General features: G+C 47.6%; 2 protein-coding genes across 2 annotated transcripts; both read left to right on the top strand.

The window, feature by feature from the left end:
* Window positions 1-4485: 4485 nt before the first annotated feature.
* Window positions 4486-9009, top strand: six7 (SIX homeobox 7). Its single transcript, XM_037262070.1, has 3 exons — window positions 4486-4939; window positions 6113-6276; window positions 7834-9009. The coding sequence occupies exons 1-3, from the start codon at window positions 4550-4552 to the stop codon at window positions 8006-8008; spliced, it is 729 nt and encodes a 242-aa protein (XP_037117965.1). The 5' UTR covers window positions 4486-4549; the 3' UTR covers window positions 8009-9009.
* A 169-nt stretch (window positions 9010-9178) lies between these two features.
* Window positions 9179-12557, top strand: zgc:101810 (uncharacterized protein LOC493612 homolog). The gene is made up of 9 exons (XM_037262069.1): window positions 9179-9320; window positions 10191-10301; window positions 10373-10531; window positions 10592-10721; window positions 10905-11041; window positions 11233-11382; window positions 11464-11609; window positions 11745-11877; window positions 12020-12557. The coding sequence occupies exons 1-9, from the start codon at window positions 9273-9275 to the stop codon at window positions 12188-12190; spliced, it is 1185 nt and encodes a 394-aa protein (XP_037117964.1). The 5' UTR covers window positions 9179-9272; the 3' UTR covers window positions 12191-12557.
* The last annotated feature ends 106 nt before the right edge of the window (window positions 12558-12663 follow it).

Below are 12663 nucleotides of genomic sequence, written 5' to 3'. Positions count from 1 at the left end.
TATTCGTCTTTTTACTATTCTTGTCGTTGATAAATGCTTTCAAATTAATTTATGATTCATTTGCCTTTATTTTAGCATAGAGGTAATTTAGTATGACTAAGTTTGTTAGAAATTGTTGTTATTGTTAGAAAATAGAAAGGAGTGGACCATGGAAAAAAAAATTGCATATGAAATCGCAATTATTGAGACAGGGAGAAAACAAAAAGGCAATTAGATTATTGTTTGTTTTGATGCACTCGCAAAGCAATTTTTGTGAATAAATTTCATACGAGTTAGGTTGCTAGACAGATTGTGTGGTGACACTTCACAACCCCCCCCCCCCCCCCCCCCCCCCATCACCGATGATGGCTAAAAGAGAGGTGGGGGCCGAGTGGTTGGTCCGTTTCAATGTTGACATTAGTCACATGGCCCGCTTTTGCCATCTGCCGCCAGAAAGGACAACTTGTGATGTTCTGTGCTGTGACAAGCCCGGCGTACCGTGAATCGTGTCCGAGCGTCCTCCGATGACACGCCGGCTGGAATTTCCGGGGGCCCGACTTGGCATTAAGGCAGCGTGAGGGTTCCCTCGAGTCGCCCCGGTTGCCCGTCGTGGTCGTTAATAACGTGGCAGAAGGTAGAGAGGGGGTGGCTGGTGTGGAGCGGAGCAGGTTTGCCGGAGCAAAGGGGGGTTTATCTCCATGGGCTAATCTGGGTCACAGAGCTTTACGCCAAAAGCAATTAGGGCCGCCCTCTCCTGTGCGGGGCCGGCAGGAGGGCCAGTCAACCCGCCCAGCCATCTCGGGCCAGGAGAGCAGCTCTGCTTGTGGCTCGGCGGGGGGAAAGCAGCAGGAGGGCGCCATGAGCTGCGGGCATGGGAGGGAGGGAGGGTTTGGAGGGAGGAGGCCGCTCCAGAACGTCAGCCCGCCTTGTGGGTCACGGGGAGAGTAGAGCAAAATGTTCATGACTGTACATGGTAACAAATACAGGGAAGCGGGAAGAATCTCCAAAATATTTCTTTACCCCCAAAACAAAGAATGTGGAGTCAGCGCAAATATAGCCTGGACGTGACATGAGTGGCTGAAGGGAGCTGATTGGTGGATCATCATTTGAATGTAACTTTGCCAAATGCATTGGGCCACTTCCAAAGACGGTTACGACGGTTCTACGAGGTATCGTCCATGTGATATCAGACCAACGACAAGTTTCTGGGCAAGCACGCTGGCAGCAATAACTGAAGCGGCAGGTTAATGGAAGCACACAGCCACGCAACAAAAAAAAATCAATCATTTTTTGGAAATAATCGCCTGATCCAACTTTTGGTTCCTTTGGAGACCGTTGACTTCTATGCAAACTTATCAAAACTTTACATACCTCACCTAAGTAAATTCCCACTAAATGAGCCAAGGTAGCCCGTCAACCCAAAAGACAATACAAAGAGCCAAAAGTGGGTCGTAAACGCGGCTACGGACACCCCAGCTACTCTCCTTTGTTAAATTCCCGGGATGCAACAAGTCCCTCCATTTTCCTGCACGCCAAAATCTGGCAATAACGACATGTGACACGGGACTGGCTTGCTAGCTGGCTAGCTAGCTTGCTGAGGGAGAGAAAAGGAGGCCTGGCAGATAAATGTAATCCTTCTCACCACACTAACACTTCTTAGCTTTGCACCCCTGCTGTCATAGGCGCTCAGCAACACCAACGATCACCCCCCCCCCCCCCCCCCACACCCCCCCCACCCCACACGCGCCCCGCAGACGCGGTTGTCACGCTTCCCACTGAAAACATGAAAACACACCTCGGCTCCCACGCCGTCCTGGTCGATCAATGAATGAGCGCCTATGATACGATGAGCTCCGTCCGTGTTGGCACAACAGCCAGCGCGTGTGTGCCAACACGCCTTGCGCAACCACCGAGAGCCTCGACAAAAGAATTGGACCGCTAAGCAGTCTGAAGAAAAGTCTCATCCGGCAATGCGGTCCAGTTGACTTGTTAGAGAACATCAAGTTGGGCCAAACGTACTGAAGTATTGTTTCAGAGAGGTCCGATTCACAGGGATAGACAATTCTTTTTGGAATGAGAGGGCCAGAGGAAGGCCTGAGCCCAGAATTTGACCCCGTGACCTCTGAGGGGAGGGGGGATGCTAAGGACGGGAGCCACCGTGTCACAAGCAACAGCGGCGCGACGCACGGCCACATTTTTTTGAAGCGTGATCGCCTTGTGGTTTTTCGAATTCCGCTCGATTGAATCGTATCCACCTGGAGAAGCAAGCGAGTGTACGAATACGAAGTGCTCCATCGAGAGTTGCTGGCTCCTTGAAAGAAAAGAAAAAAAAAAAAAGCTCGGGCGGCCTTTCTGGACCCGGTCAAGCTCTCGCTATCATTATGATCGAACAGATTAAGAGGATTTGAAATGGCAGATTAAATTTAAGTGTCACACAGTAGGCCCGTCATCTGTCGCGGCGCACAACAAAGACTTTAGTGGTCCAAATCAATAAAAGCTCTGCCGCGTGGCGACAGTCTTTCTTTTCACTACTACCTTCACTTGGAGCTGATCTTCTACACCCACGTGCTTTTCTTCAGCACCATTTATCTGCATCCCCGAGATGCTACTGAAAATGGCGCGGCCGGGCCGGGCTTTCCCGTTCGGACGGACGAGCGATCCCGCCCGCCGCCGAGGCGTCCGTCGGGCTCGGCCTCAGCCCGGCCTGTCCCGTCCCGTCCGCAGAGGATCAGGGGGGAGCTAAGTCACCAAAGCAGGAATTAATGAGCATTAGGCTCTTAGGTAAGAATAAGTCCCACCTTTAATCCTAAACAACTCCACTAACACCTGTTACATACCGTTTGCTAAATATACATAGCGTCTCGTCGTTAGTGGTGTCACGATACCAGAATTTCAGTTGTCGCTACCAATAGCTGTCAGTTACCGCGATTCTCGATACTATTTCGGGACCACGGTGAAAAACAACAGAATCCACTTACTTTTAAAAATCACTCATTTATTTAAAACTGCTTAAAGCGTATAGTAGACTTTATACGTTAAAAAAAGACCAGCAGTGGCACCGATTCTTCAAGTCACATATCTAGACTGACAATAAATTTAAAAAAAAAGAGCAGCTGAAGCCATTGTTACGAAAGACCGAAAGTTTTCTTCTTCTTCTTCTTCAGTGCTGCTCGCGTGCGTATACTGCCCCCTTCAGTTCTGGCGAAAATCGATGCAGCTTGCCCAAGTGAAAAATGAACTATTCGGTTCTGACGGTACCACAAAAAAATCTGGAATTCTTTGCACGTGGGTACCGAATTGGTACTCGATACTTTAAATGTCTACCTGCCATTTATTATTACATACAAGATTTTACGTTTGGGGGATTTCCTAGTCATCTTCAATCAAATAGGGGTCACTGCCCAGTCAGAGTTCCCGCCGGCCGTGTCGACAAAAAAGAAAAACAATCATCCATGGCCGGCGCAGATTGGCCGGGCTAATTTTCTCAACGGCTTCGCTTAACGTCCAGCTTCTGGGTAAGCCGATCCCTCAAACAGCGGCCATGATAACGTCTGTGGCGAGAGAGGCCCGTCGTGTCAGCAAGCGTCGTCCGTTGACGTTGATTCGGGATGGGAAGGGGAGGGGGGGGACGCTGCCCTCCCTGTGTGAGGTGAGGTGTAAAACTAACACTCCATGTCTTATGGGGCGCAATGGGATGGACCTGTCTGAGAGGATACTGCCATTGAGTTGCAAATGAGCTTGGAATTAGCCCTTACACATTTGCCTGGAGGGGATTAGCCGTGTGCGTGTGTGTGTGTGTGTGTGTGTGCGTGTGTGTGTGCATGTGTGTATGTGTTTTTAACCCATTTTCCCTGCCATAGTGTTAAGTAGATAATACTAATTACTTCTCCTCCCAATTGCTTGTTAATTGTGTTCACTGTGGATTTATACAGCATGCTAATACCCCCCCCCCCCAACACACACACACACAGATACCCCCTACTTGGCTTGGTGGCAGAATCAACAGGTCAGTTGTTTTTTTTTTGTAGGCAGAAGGCTCCAGTTTAAGCCACTAATTAATTATGCCAAGTGGGGCCTCCACAGCAAGAACACGCAGAATGGTTCTGAGAAACGTGTTGTATTTGTGTGTGTGTGTTTATATTGAAGAGTGCAGATGTTACAAAGATGATAACGATGAGGATGCTAATCTTCTTTGTGGTGGATCATCCTTCACCTGACGGCAACCTCCTCTGAGTCTCGGGCATCAATGTATTGATCGGGCGCTCTTTGGCGCGCCGTCCGTCTCCGAATCACTCTATCCATGTATGTTGAGGCTAATCGGCCAAACAAGCTGATGAGCTGTGTGTCACCTCGGGCCAGGGTAGCCCCAACTCCAGCCCCACCCACCCCAACTCCAGCCCCACCCACCCACCCGAAAACCCGGTCTGATAATCCTTCTCCAAACAAGCGCAGAGATGCTAATTGCGTCCGTCTATAAATACGGCCTGACTCACGGCAGCTTTATCTGTGACACCGGCCGCCGCGCAGCACTCGGTCCTGGTCGCTCATACTGGGTTCTTTTTTTGGCGACATGTTCCCGCTGCCCATGTTCACGGCCGAGCAGGTGGCCCGCGTGTGCGAGAACCTGGAGGAGACGGGCGACGTTGAGCGCCTCGGCCGCTTCTTGTGGTCCCTCCCGGCCGGGCAAGCCCTGAACCGCCACGAGTCGGTGATGCGGGCGCGAGCCCTGGTGGCCTTCCATCGGGGCAACTTCGAAGCGCTCTACCAGATCTTGCAAAGTCATCGCTTCACACGGGAGTCCCACGCCAAGCTGCAGGACCTGTGGCTGGATGCGCACTACCGGGAGGCTGAGAGGCTCCGAGGCCGACCGCTGGGTCCGGTGGAGAAGTACCGCATACGCAAGAAGTTCCCCTTGCCCCGAACCATCTGGGACGGCGAGCAGAAAACTCACTGCTTCAAGGTAATTCATCCGCGATTGCGTATTTTGCCAAGACGGGCTTCCATCGTTGGGATTATTTTTTGCGCCAAAAAAACTGAAAGATTTTAGAAAAAAAATTCTCACACGAATTACAATTTCAGATCGGATTTTTTCTTCTTCCCCAAGATCCTCTTCCCATGTATTCTACTAAGGATGTTTTCACTCGAATTAAAAACCTACGACGTATTTTTGTTTTCATTGGATTTTGTTAGGTAAAGTGACTTTTGTTTTGGTTAGCGTTGTTTAACTCTACCAACCTGTGCGTGTGGCGAGATGAGGCCTGGCTTCCATGCTGCCATCAGCACGTTAAGCGGCTAAACATGATCCAATTGAGTGGATCGACGGTGACTTCTACGTACATCTTCCAATAATATCCCGTCTAATACGATTGCAAGGGCATGATAGGTGACTCGTAGCTCTGCGTTCCATTTTGAAAGACGACATTAGAAATCGGTTGTCAAAAACGGATTTCCATCAAGGATGTTGTCAACCTCTTTACGATCATTCGTAGCTTGAATATCTAAACTGCACTTAAATATCGGAACCTAAACCACCTGCGCCGAGTGACGACATTTAGTTTTTGCACAGAAAAATGAATAAATAAGAATGGTAGCTAAAGAAATGTTGGAAAACAAGCAGTGCTTTGCTGCTATCTTGTGGCATCGATTAGCAATAACATAAACCTGGAGTAAATGAGATTCTTGCGGTCATAAATCTATATCAAAATATGTTGTCGTCCGAGAACAATCAACTTTGTCACGTAGATCTGTAATAAATGTAAATGTATTGACAAACAAACATTAGCATGTCATTACTGTACAGCTAATACAGACATTTTATTTTGTTCTCTGAGTTCTCAATGCTACTTTAAAAGAAAAAAAAAAAACTCTAAACTGCTGCATTAAGAATAACCCAATATGGATGGGTTATTTTTATGCAAGTCCTTTTATTTTTTGAACTCTTATATGGGTAAGATCGGTAATAAAAGCAATTCTGTAAAATGGACTGACAGCTAAAAGAATAAATAAATGACTGACAGTTGCTCTTGGACGCCCCCTGGTGGTCACAGGGACCCCTAAGCAGGATCTCCGTGACCTTATGCCTTGGTCTCTGAGCAAGTTAATAAATTGCGTCCTCTTCACTGTTTGTGACTAGGAGAGGACCCGCAGCTTGCTGAGGGAGTGGTACCTCCAAGATCCTTACCCCAACCCATCCAGGAAGCGCCACCTGGCCCAGGCCACGGGACTCACGCCCACCCAGGTCGGCAACTGGTTCAAGAACCGGCGGCAACGAGACCGCGCCGCCTCCGCCAAAAGCAGGTGAGTGACAAAAAAGGGGCGGGGCGCTTTGAGCCGGCCAGTCAACACGAAATCATTTTGATAGCAGTGGGGACTGCGTGGCAAAACCTTCTACCCTTGTTGACCAAACAGCTTCAGATTTAAATTGGCGCCATGTATCGTTCGTAAACATTTCAAGTCAACCTGGACCAAAACAATCCAACTTGTCCCTAATGTAGGTTCAAACTCAGTTCAACCAGTCACAGCCCAACTTTTGAATGTTCCCAAGGACAGTCAACGTGTTGGCAAGGGAATGTGAAGCAGGTTGCAAAGACTTTAAAATAACAATAGAGAGAAGCGGCTGCAGTAAGAAGCGACCTCCTACCAGAACAGAGCAGTGAGGGTTCCGCTCCAGCAGAGGTTCCTCTCCAGGTTTTAAACTTCAGGCCCAGACCAGGCCCATAGCTCGCCATCACCTGGCCTGTGTTGGATTTTTGGTCCTGAAGGAATGGGTTCCTTTTCCTGCATAAAAACAGGTCCAATTAAGAATCTGGCACTCACACACAATCATCAAACACTCAAAATACAAAGACTGAAGAAATAAATCATGCATTGAAATGATCAGTCTCACTCACAATCATGAAATTTATGTTTATGGGTTCATCACAGTCACAAAAGACAAACACCTATATTTCATAATTGAAATGGATGGCAGCCCCGGCGATGAACTGGGCTACATTGGATGCAAATCAAGAACGCTCATAACAAAAAATAACCTCTTAAGCGTTTCAATTCCAACTTGTTAAGAGGTAATACACAATCGCGTGAAAAAAGGAGAACTATATCAGATATTACACGACACTACTTACCACACCGATCAGCAAAGTAGCGGCTTGGCAGGCACATTCAAATGAAAGGGGCGGCTAGGCTACATTAGCGGCTAGGCTACATAGTATTAGCGGCTATGGCTAGGCGGCACATTCAAATGAAGGGGGCGGCGAGGCTACGTTAGCGGCTAGGGCCGCTAGGCTAATGTAGGCTAATTAATGTTACGACAACTTACGAGTTAAATTGTATCCTTGGCTCCGTTTCACTCGCTCGGCGGCTCCCACAGTTCGACAATTGCTGCATTCGCATTTATATCCTTTGATATCAATTTCAGCATTATAATACTGTTTCAAACGTTCCTTCCATTGCCCGTGACACCTGGCTTCCACGAGCGACCACCTAGATTGGGTGCGCTGTGACGTGACGGCAAGAATTTACTAAAGTAAACCAATCAGAAAAAAAAAAGAAAAAGATGTTTGAAAGCATTCATTCATTTTCTAATCAACATCATTTAAATTCAGTTTTTCAAGAGTGCTCCAAAAATTTAGGTTGCATTAATACTTAAAATGCGTCTGTGAAAATGTATGGATTTTTTTAGGGTTAGATAAATTAGTGAATTGACGAGAGTGAAAAACAATTCGGGGGTGCTCAAGAGCTAAGGGATATTTTAAAGTATAATTGACACAATTACACATGGAATATTCCCAATTTAATGGAGACAGAAAAAATCCTCAGGTCTTGCAATGACTCTCTTTGCTGTTTCTGAACCAGGTTGCCGCAGGACCCGGCCCACCTTCCCTCAGACCGTCCCCGTTCATTGGTCTCCTCCCCGCGGAACTTGGGCAGCCCCGAGGCCAGCGATGGCAGCACGGGGACCGAGCACAGGGGCACCGGCGCCTCCACGCCGGACATCTCGGTCAGCAGCGACAGTGAATTCGACTCATGAGATGACGCCGCACGAAAGACACTTGCCGGAGATGGGCTTGTGGCGGGGCTTGGGCCGTGCCATGATGTCACAATTTCGAATTTGAAAAAACCTAAACAAAACATCATGCACTTAATCAAGCTCGACAGCTATCTCAAAATAACGCCTCTCTGTTCTTGAAGTGTTTCTTGTTGCTCGATCCGGCAGCACAGTGCCTGGCTCCGCAGAGGTGGCAAACGTACGAACAATCTGTACTTAGTAGAAGTATGGATACGCTGGGAAAAAAATAAAATAATTAAAAAAATAATTAGATGTCCTCCGCCAGAGGGCGACATTTCCCCGTTAGCGCTCTAGCGGGAGCTGTATTCATTTTTAATGAAGTATTTTTAATTTTGGTTATATACAGTAGTCATTTTGTTAACTTGACATAATGGGGAAAAATCATTTCTGCACAAAAATAGTTTCTCTCTTTTTTTATCAACTTACATCATGTTTGTACTATGTTCGTTTTGTTTTCAATTGTCAATTATTTTACTAGTTCTTTTATCACAAACAAAATATTTAGCTTGCATTACCTGACATGTTTCAACTAGTACTTCCGCCTTCATGACACTCTGATGAAGGCGAAAGTACTCGCCGGAACATGTCAGGCAATGCAACCTAAATATTTTGTTTGGGATAAAAGAACCAGTCAAATAACTTACATCATGTGTACACTTAAATAAAAGCTCACGAGGCTAAACCAAATGTTATGATACTTATCCAGAAAAAAAAGTTTGTTGTTGGGAGCTAGCAAGCTCCAAGCACAGTGAGCATGTCACTGCCTTAAAAGGAACTCAGGGAACCACTGGTGTTGACCTGCTGACATCATGTGATGTGTTGTTTAAGCCACGCCCGCTATGTCGATGACACGAGGAGAGCCGCCTCGGAGACATGGACCGCCACCGGTGGACTTTCTTCCACAGCATTTGAGGGGAAGAAAGAAAGAGGGTTTAATGTCAATAAATGAAAGTATTTCTATCCAAAGTGACTTTTTGCTTGTTTTCATTCTGTGAGTACAATTTGTTTGCGAAGCTACTGCCGTGGATGGAAGGATGGATGGATGGATGGATGCATGGATGGAAGCAGACTCAAAGGAACAAAAATGATGAGGGGGAGGCAGCAACGCTGGCGTCCCACCCAAGCCGGCCTCTAAAAGGGGCGGGCCTACTGGGCCAGGTAAGGTGAGGAGCCGAGGCTGCGCAGACCAGGTGGGCAGCACGTCGGAGCTGTTAGCGGCGCCGAGATGGACAGCGAGGGCCGGAAAGTGGTGGTCTGCGACAACGGGACCGGGGTAAGTCAAATGCGTCCAAAGCACTTGGAGTTCCTTTGTTGGAGCTCCTCTTTGGGCGTGGTGCGTTATTGCCAGCTGCAGGGACCAACGCAGAGGCTTGTCTGGACTCGCCGCTCTACCCGGCCGCCGCCATACAAGGCGGTGAAGTTGTCATCTCAGCAGCTATTGGCTGAGAGACACCTCGGTCGCTAGTTTCATAGGAGGGGCTGTTATTTGATTTTGCTTGGAATGCGCTGCCATCCCTCTGGCAAAGGAAGGGACACGGCATGGCTGAATTTGGAATTTGATGGACTGACCACCTTTCACGCTCAGCTAAAATACTCTGAAATGAACAAATCAACCCCACCCCCCCAAACAAATGGCTGTGGGTTAGTCATGTGACTAACAAAACTAACTAACAAAATGTTGGGTGCATCCCTTTTGACCCAATTTGTGTTGTTTTTATGTAAATAACATAAAAGTATAGCAATAATTGGTCCAAAGAAATAAGTTGATGTAATACATCTTGACTATGGGATAGGTTAGGCAAACTTTGAACATTGGGGAAGTGCAAAGTTTTACCCTTGGTTGTTGGTGCATTTAAAATAAACAACTAAATTAATTTAAAAAAAACACAGTCGAAAAAGATTAAATTTGCCAAACAAATAAAAGAAATAAAACAAACATAATGATATCGTGAAATGATTAGTTATTAGTAGATTGATGATAATAATAACAAATTTTCCAAAGTTGTGCGTGATGCGGAAAAAAACAACAACTTCCAGATAGCTGGTTGTGTACAAAAAAAAGAAAATAAAATCTCCCTGGCTGGAGCAAATGGTTGTGCTGCTGATTTGTGGGACTAACATGGCTGTGATGCCTCCTCTCCAGTTTGTCAAATGCGGCTTTGCGGGCTCCAACTTCCCCGATCACATCTTTCCCGCCATGGTGGGTCGCCCAGTTATTCGATCCACCACCAAAGTGGGCAACATTGAGATCAAGGTAAGGACGGCGGGGAAGGCGAGGCGTGGAAATGATAGCCGCCATTTCTCTCACCTCGTGTTGTCTCTCAGGACCTGATGGTGGGCGATGAGGCCAGCGAGTGCCGCTCCTTGCTGGAGGTGGCCTACCCCATGGAGAACGGCATGGTGCGCTGCTGGGACGACATGCTCCACTTGTGGGACCACACCTTCGGACCCGAGAGGCTGGACATCGAGCCGTCCCGCTGCAAGGTAGATGAGAGCCGGACGGTCATCACGACTCAGACGGTATAAGCTTCCCGTGGAACGCAGATCCTGCTGACGGAACCTCCCATGAACCCGACGAAGAACCGCGAGAAGATCGCCGAGGTTATGTTTGAGACCTACCAGTTCCACGCCATCTACGTGGCCATCCAGGCTGTGCTCACGCTGTACGCTCAAGGTACGCCGTCCACCGAGCACCTTGAACTCCACCGGCCGCTAAAAATGAATAAATAACTAAAGAAATAACAAAAAATATATTAAAACAATTAAATTAATAAATAAATAACAAATAAATACAAATCTGTCATACTACTCAAAATTTGACTTGTGTGTTTGAAAATATTTACACTTCCGCCAACAGGCCTGCTGACCGGTGTGGTTGTGGATTCCGGAGACGGTGTCACTCACATCTGTCCGGTGTACGAAGGCTTCTCCTTGCCGCATCTGACGCGCAGGCTGGACATTGCTGGGCGTGACATCACACGTTACCTCATCAAGGTGCAAAATGCCGGATTTCGCATTCAATCATCTCCAGCATACACTCGGCCGAGTAGAAAAACTTCCTGTTGTCATTGCTCGTCTTTTAAATGTAAACCGTGTGAAACAAAATGTTTTACACCACCAATAAATAGGTGGCAGAATCAAAGAACTTTGTGATGGTGACGCCATGACCCCATTTGTGACCTCAGCTGCTTCTGCTACGCGGCTACGCCTTCAACCATTCGGCCGACTTTGAGACGGTGCGCATGCTGAAGGAGAAGTTGTGCTACGTGGGATACAACATCGAGCAGGAGCAGCGCCTCGCCACGGAAACCACCTACCTGGTGGAGTCCTACACGGTAGGCCGGACCTCCACCGACAGACGCTCTTTGAGGTTTGGCTGGTGACGTCCGAGCGAGCAATCAACGCGTCTGCTGCAGCTCCCCGACGGCCGGGAGGTGATGGTGGGGGGCGAGCGGTTCAGCGCCCCGGAAGCGCTCTTCCAGCCCCACCTGATCAACGTGGAGGGGGCGGGCGTTGCTGAGCTCCTTTTCAACACCATCCAGGCGGCTGACATCGATCTCAGGTGGAGCTCACGTCTGTCCTCGTCCATAACAACATCTTAAGACAAGACTTTGTGGTCGCAATCGGGCTTTGACTGACTTTTGCAAGGGAAGTCAAAGATGGGGGATTACCGCTTTTGATGTGTTGCCGTTTGCAGGGCAGACTTCTATAAACACATCGTCCTGTCTGGGGGGAGCACCATGTACCCCGGGCTCCCGTCCCGACTGGAGCGAGAGATCAAGCAGCTCTACTTGGAGAGGGTTCTGGATGGAGACATACACAAGTTGGCTGTAAGACCCCCACAAACATATGAATCCGGGCATTGTCATGCATTTTGGATTTCCTCACACACTACTTTTTCTTGCACACATTTTCAAGTGAACCTGAAATGTTCTCAGTCACACTTGAAGTCGTTTCACTTCATCTCCGCAGAAGTTCAAGATTCGCATCGAGGACCCACCGCGCCGCAAACACATGGTGTTCCTGGGCGGCGCCGTGCTGGCCAACATCATGAAGGACAAAGAATCCTTCTGGCTGACCAGGGCCGAGTACCAGGAGAGCGGCCTTGGCGTGCTGCAGAAATTGGGAGGCGACGTCAGATAATGTCAACTTGGGTCAAACATACAATATGACTTATGAGTCTTTGGCTATTATTTTTCTATGTGGGTGACGTTATATCAATACTTAGTAAATAACAGGTGATCCAATTCGTAATGTAGTTAATGGAAAAACAAAAACTATGATTTGCTCGCTAAACATCCCAAGTAAATTATAGTGGCCATGCCATGTTGTTGTTTTTATTTACTCTGATTAGATTGAAACAATGACATTTTCTGTTCCTATAGCTTTCAAACAGTGCTTCTCAATTTTCTGTTATTTTTATTATCATGTTCCCTGAGTCCACCCCCCCCTGCACTATTTAAAGACTCGTTTAAAAGTGCCCCCTGGTGGCCTAAACGAACAATCGTGACTCATGCATCATTTCATTTGCTCAGCACTTCATTTTCATGGCATTCCAACGCAAATCTAATCCAAACGAGATTTGTCAGACTTGCACGTGGATGAAAAAAAAAATA

Source organism: Syngnathus acus, chromosome 10, assembly GCF_901709675.1.
Source record: "Syngnathus acus chromosome 10, fSynAcu1.2, whole genome shotgun sequence".
NCBI classification, from domain to species: domain Eukaryota; kingdom Metazoa; phylum Chordata; class Actinopteri; order Syngnathiformes; family Syngnathidae; genus Syngnathus; species Syngnathus acus.
This window is presented reverse-complemented; position numbering and strand designations above follow the sequence as displayed.

Bases quoted from the DNA above. Each gene is read 5' to 3' on its own strand.
- six7 (XM_037262070.1), top strand. From the start codon at position 4,550: ATGTTCCCGCTGCCCATGTTCACGGCCGAGCAGGTGGCCCGCGTGTGC. The intron at 4,940-6,112 runs GTAATTCATCCG...GTTTGTGACTAG, and splicing joins AGAAAACTCACTGCTTCAAG to GAGAGGACCCGCAGCTTGCT. The intron at 6,277-7,833 runs GTGAGTGACAAA...TTTCTGAACCAG, and splicing joins GCCGCCTCCGCCAAAAGCAG to GTTGCCGCAGGACCCGGCCC.
- zgc:101810 (XM_037262069.1), top strand. From the start codon at position 9,273: ATGGACAGCGAGGGCCGGAAAGTGGTGGTCTGCGACAACGGGACCGGG. The intron at 9,321-10,190 runs GTAAGTCAAATG...CCTCCTCTCCAG, and splicing joins TCTGCGACAACGGGACCGGG to TTTGTCAAATGCGGCTTTGC. The intron at 11,878-12,019 runs GTAAGACCCCCA...TCATCTCCGCAG, and splicing joins GAGACATACACAAGTTGGCT to AAGTTCAAGATTCGCATCGA.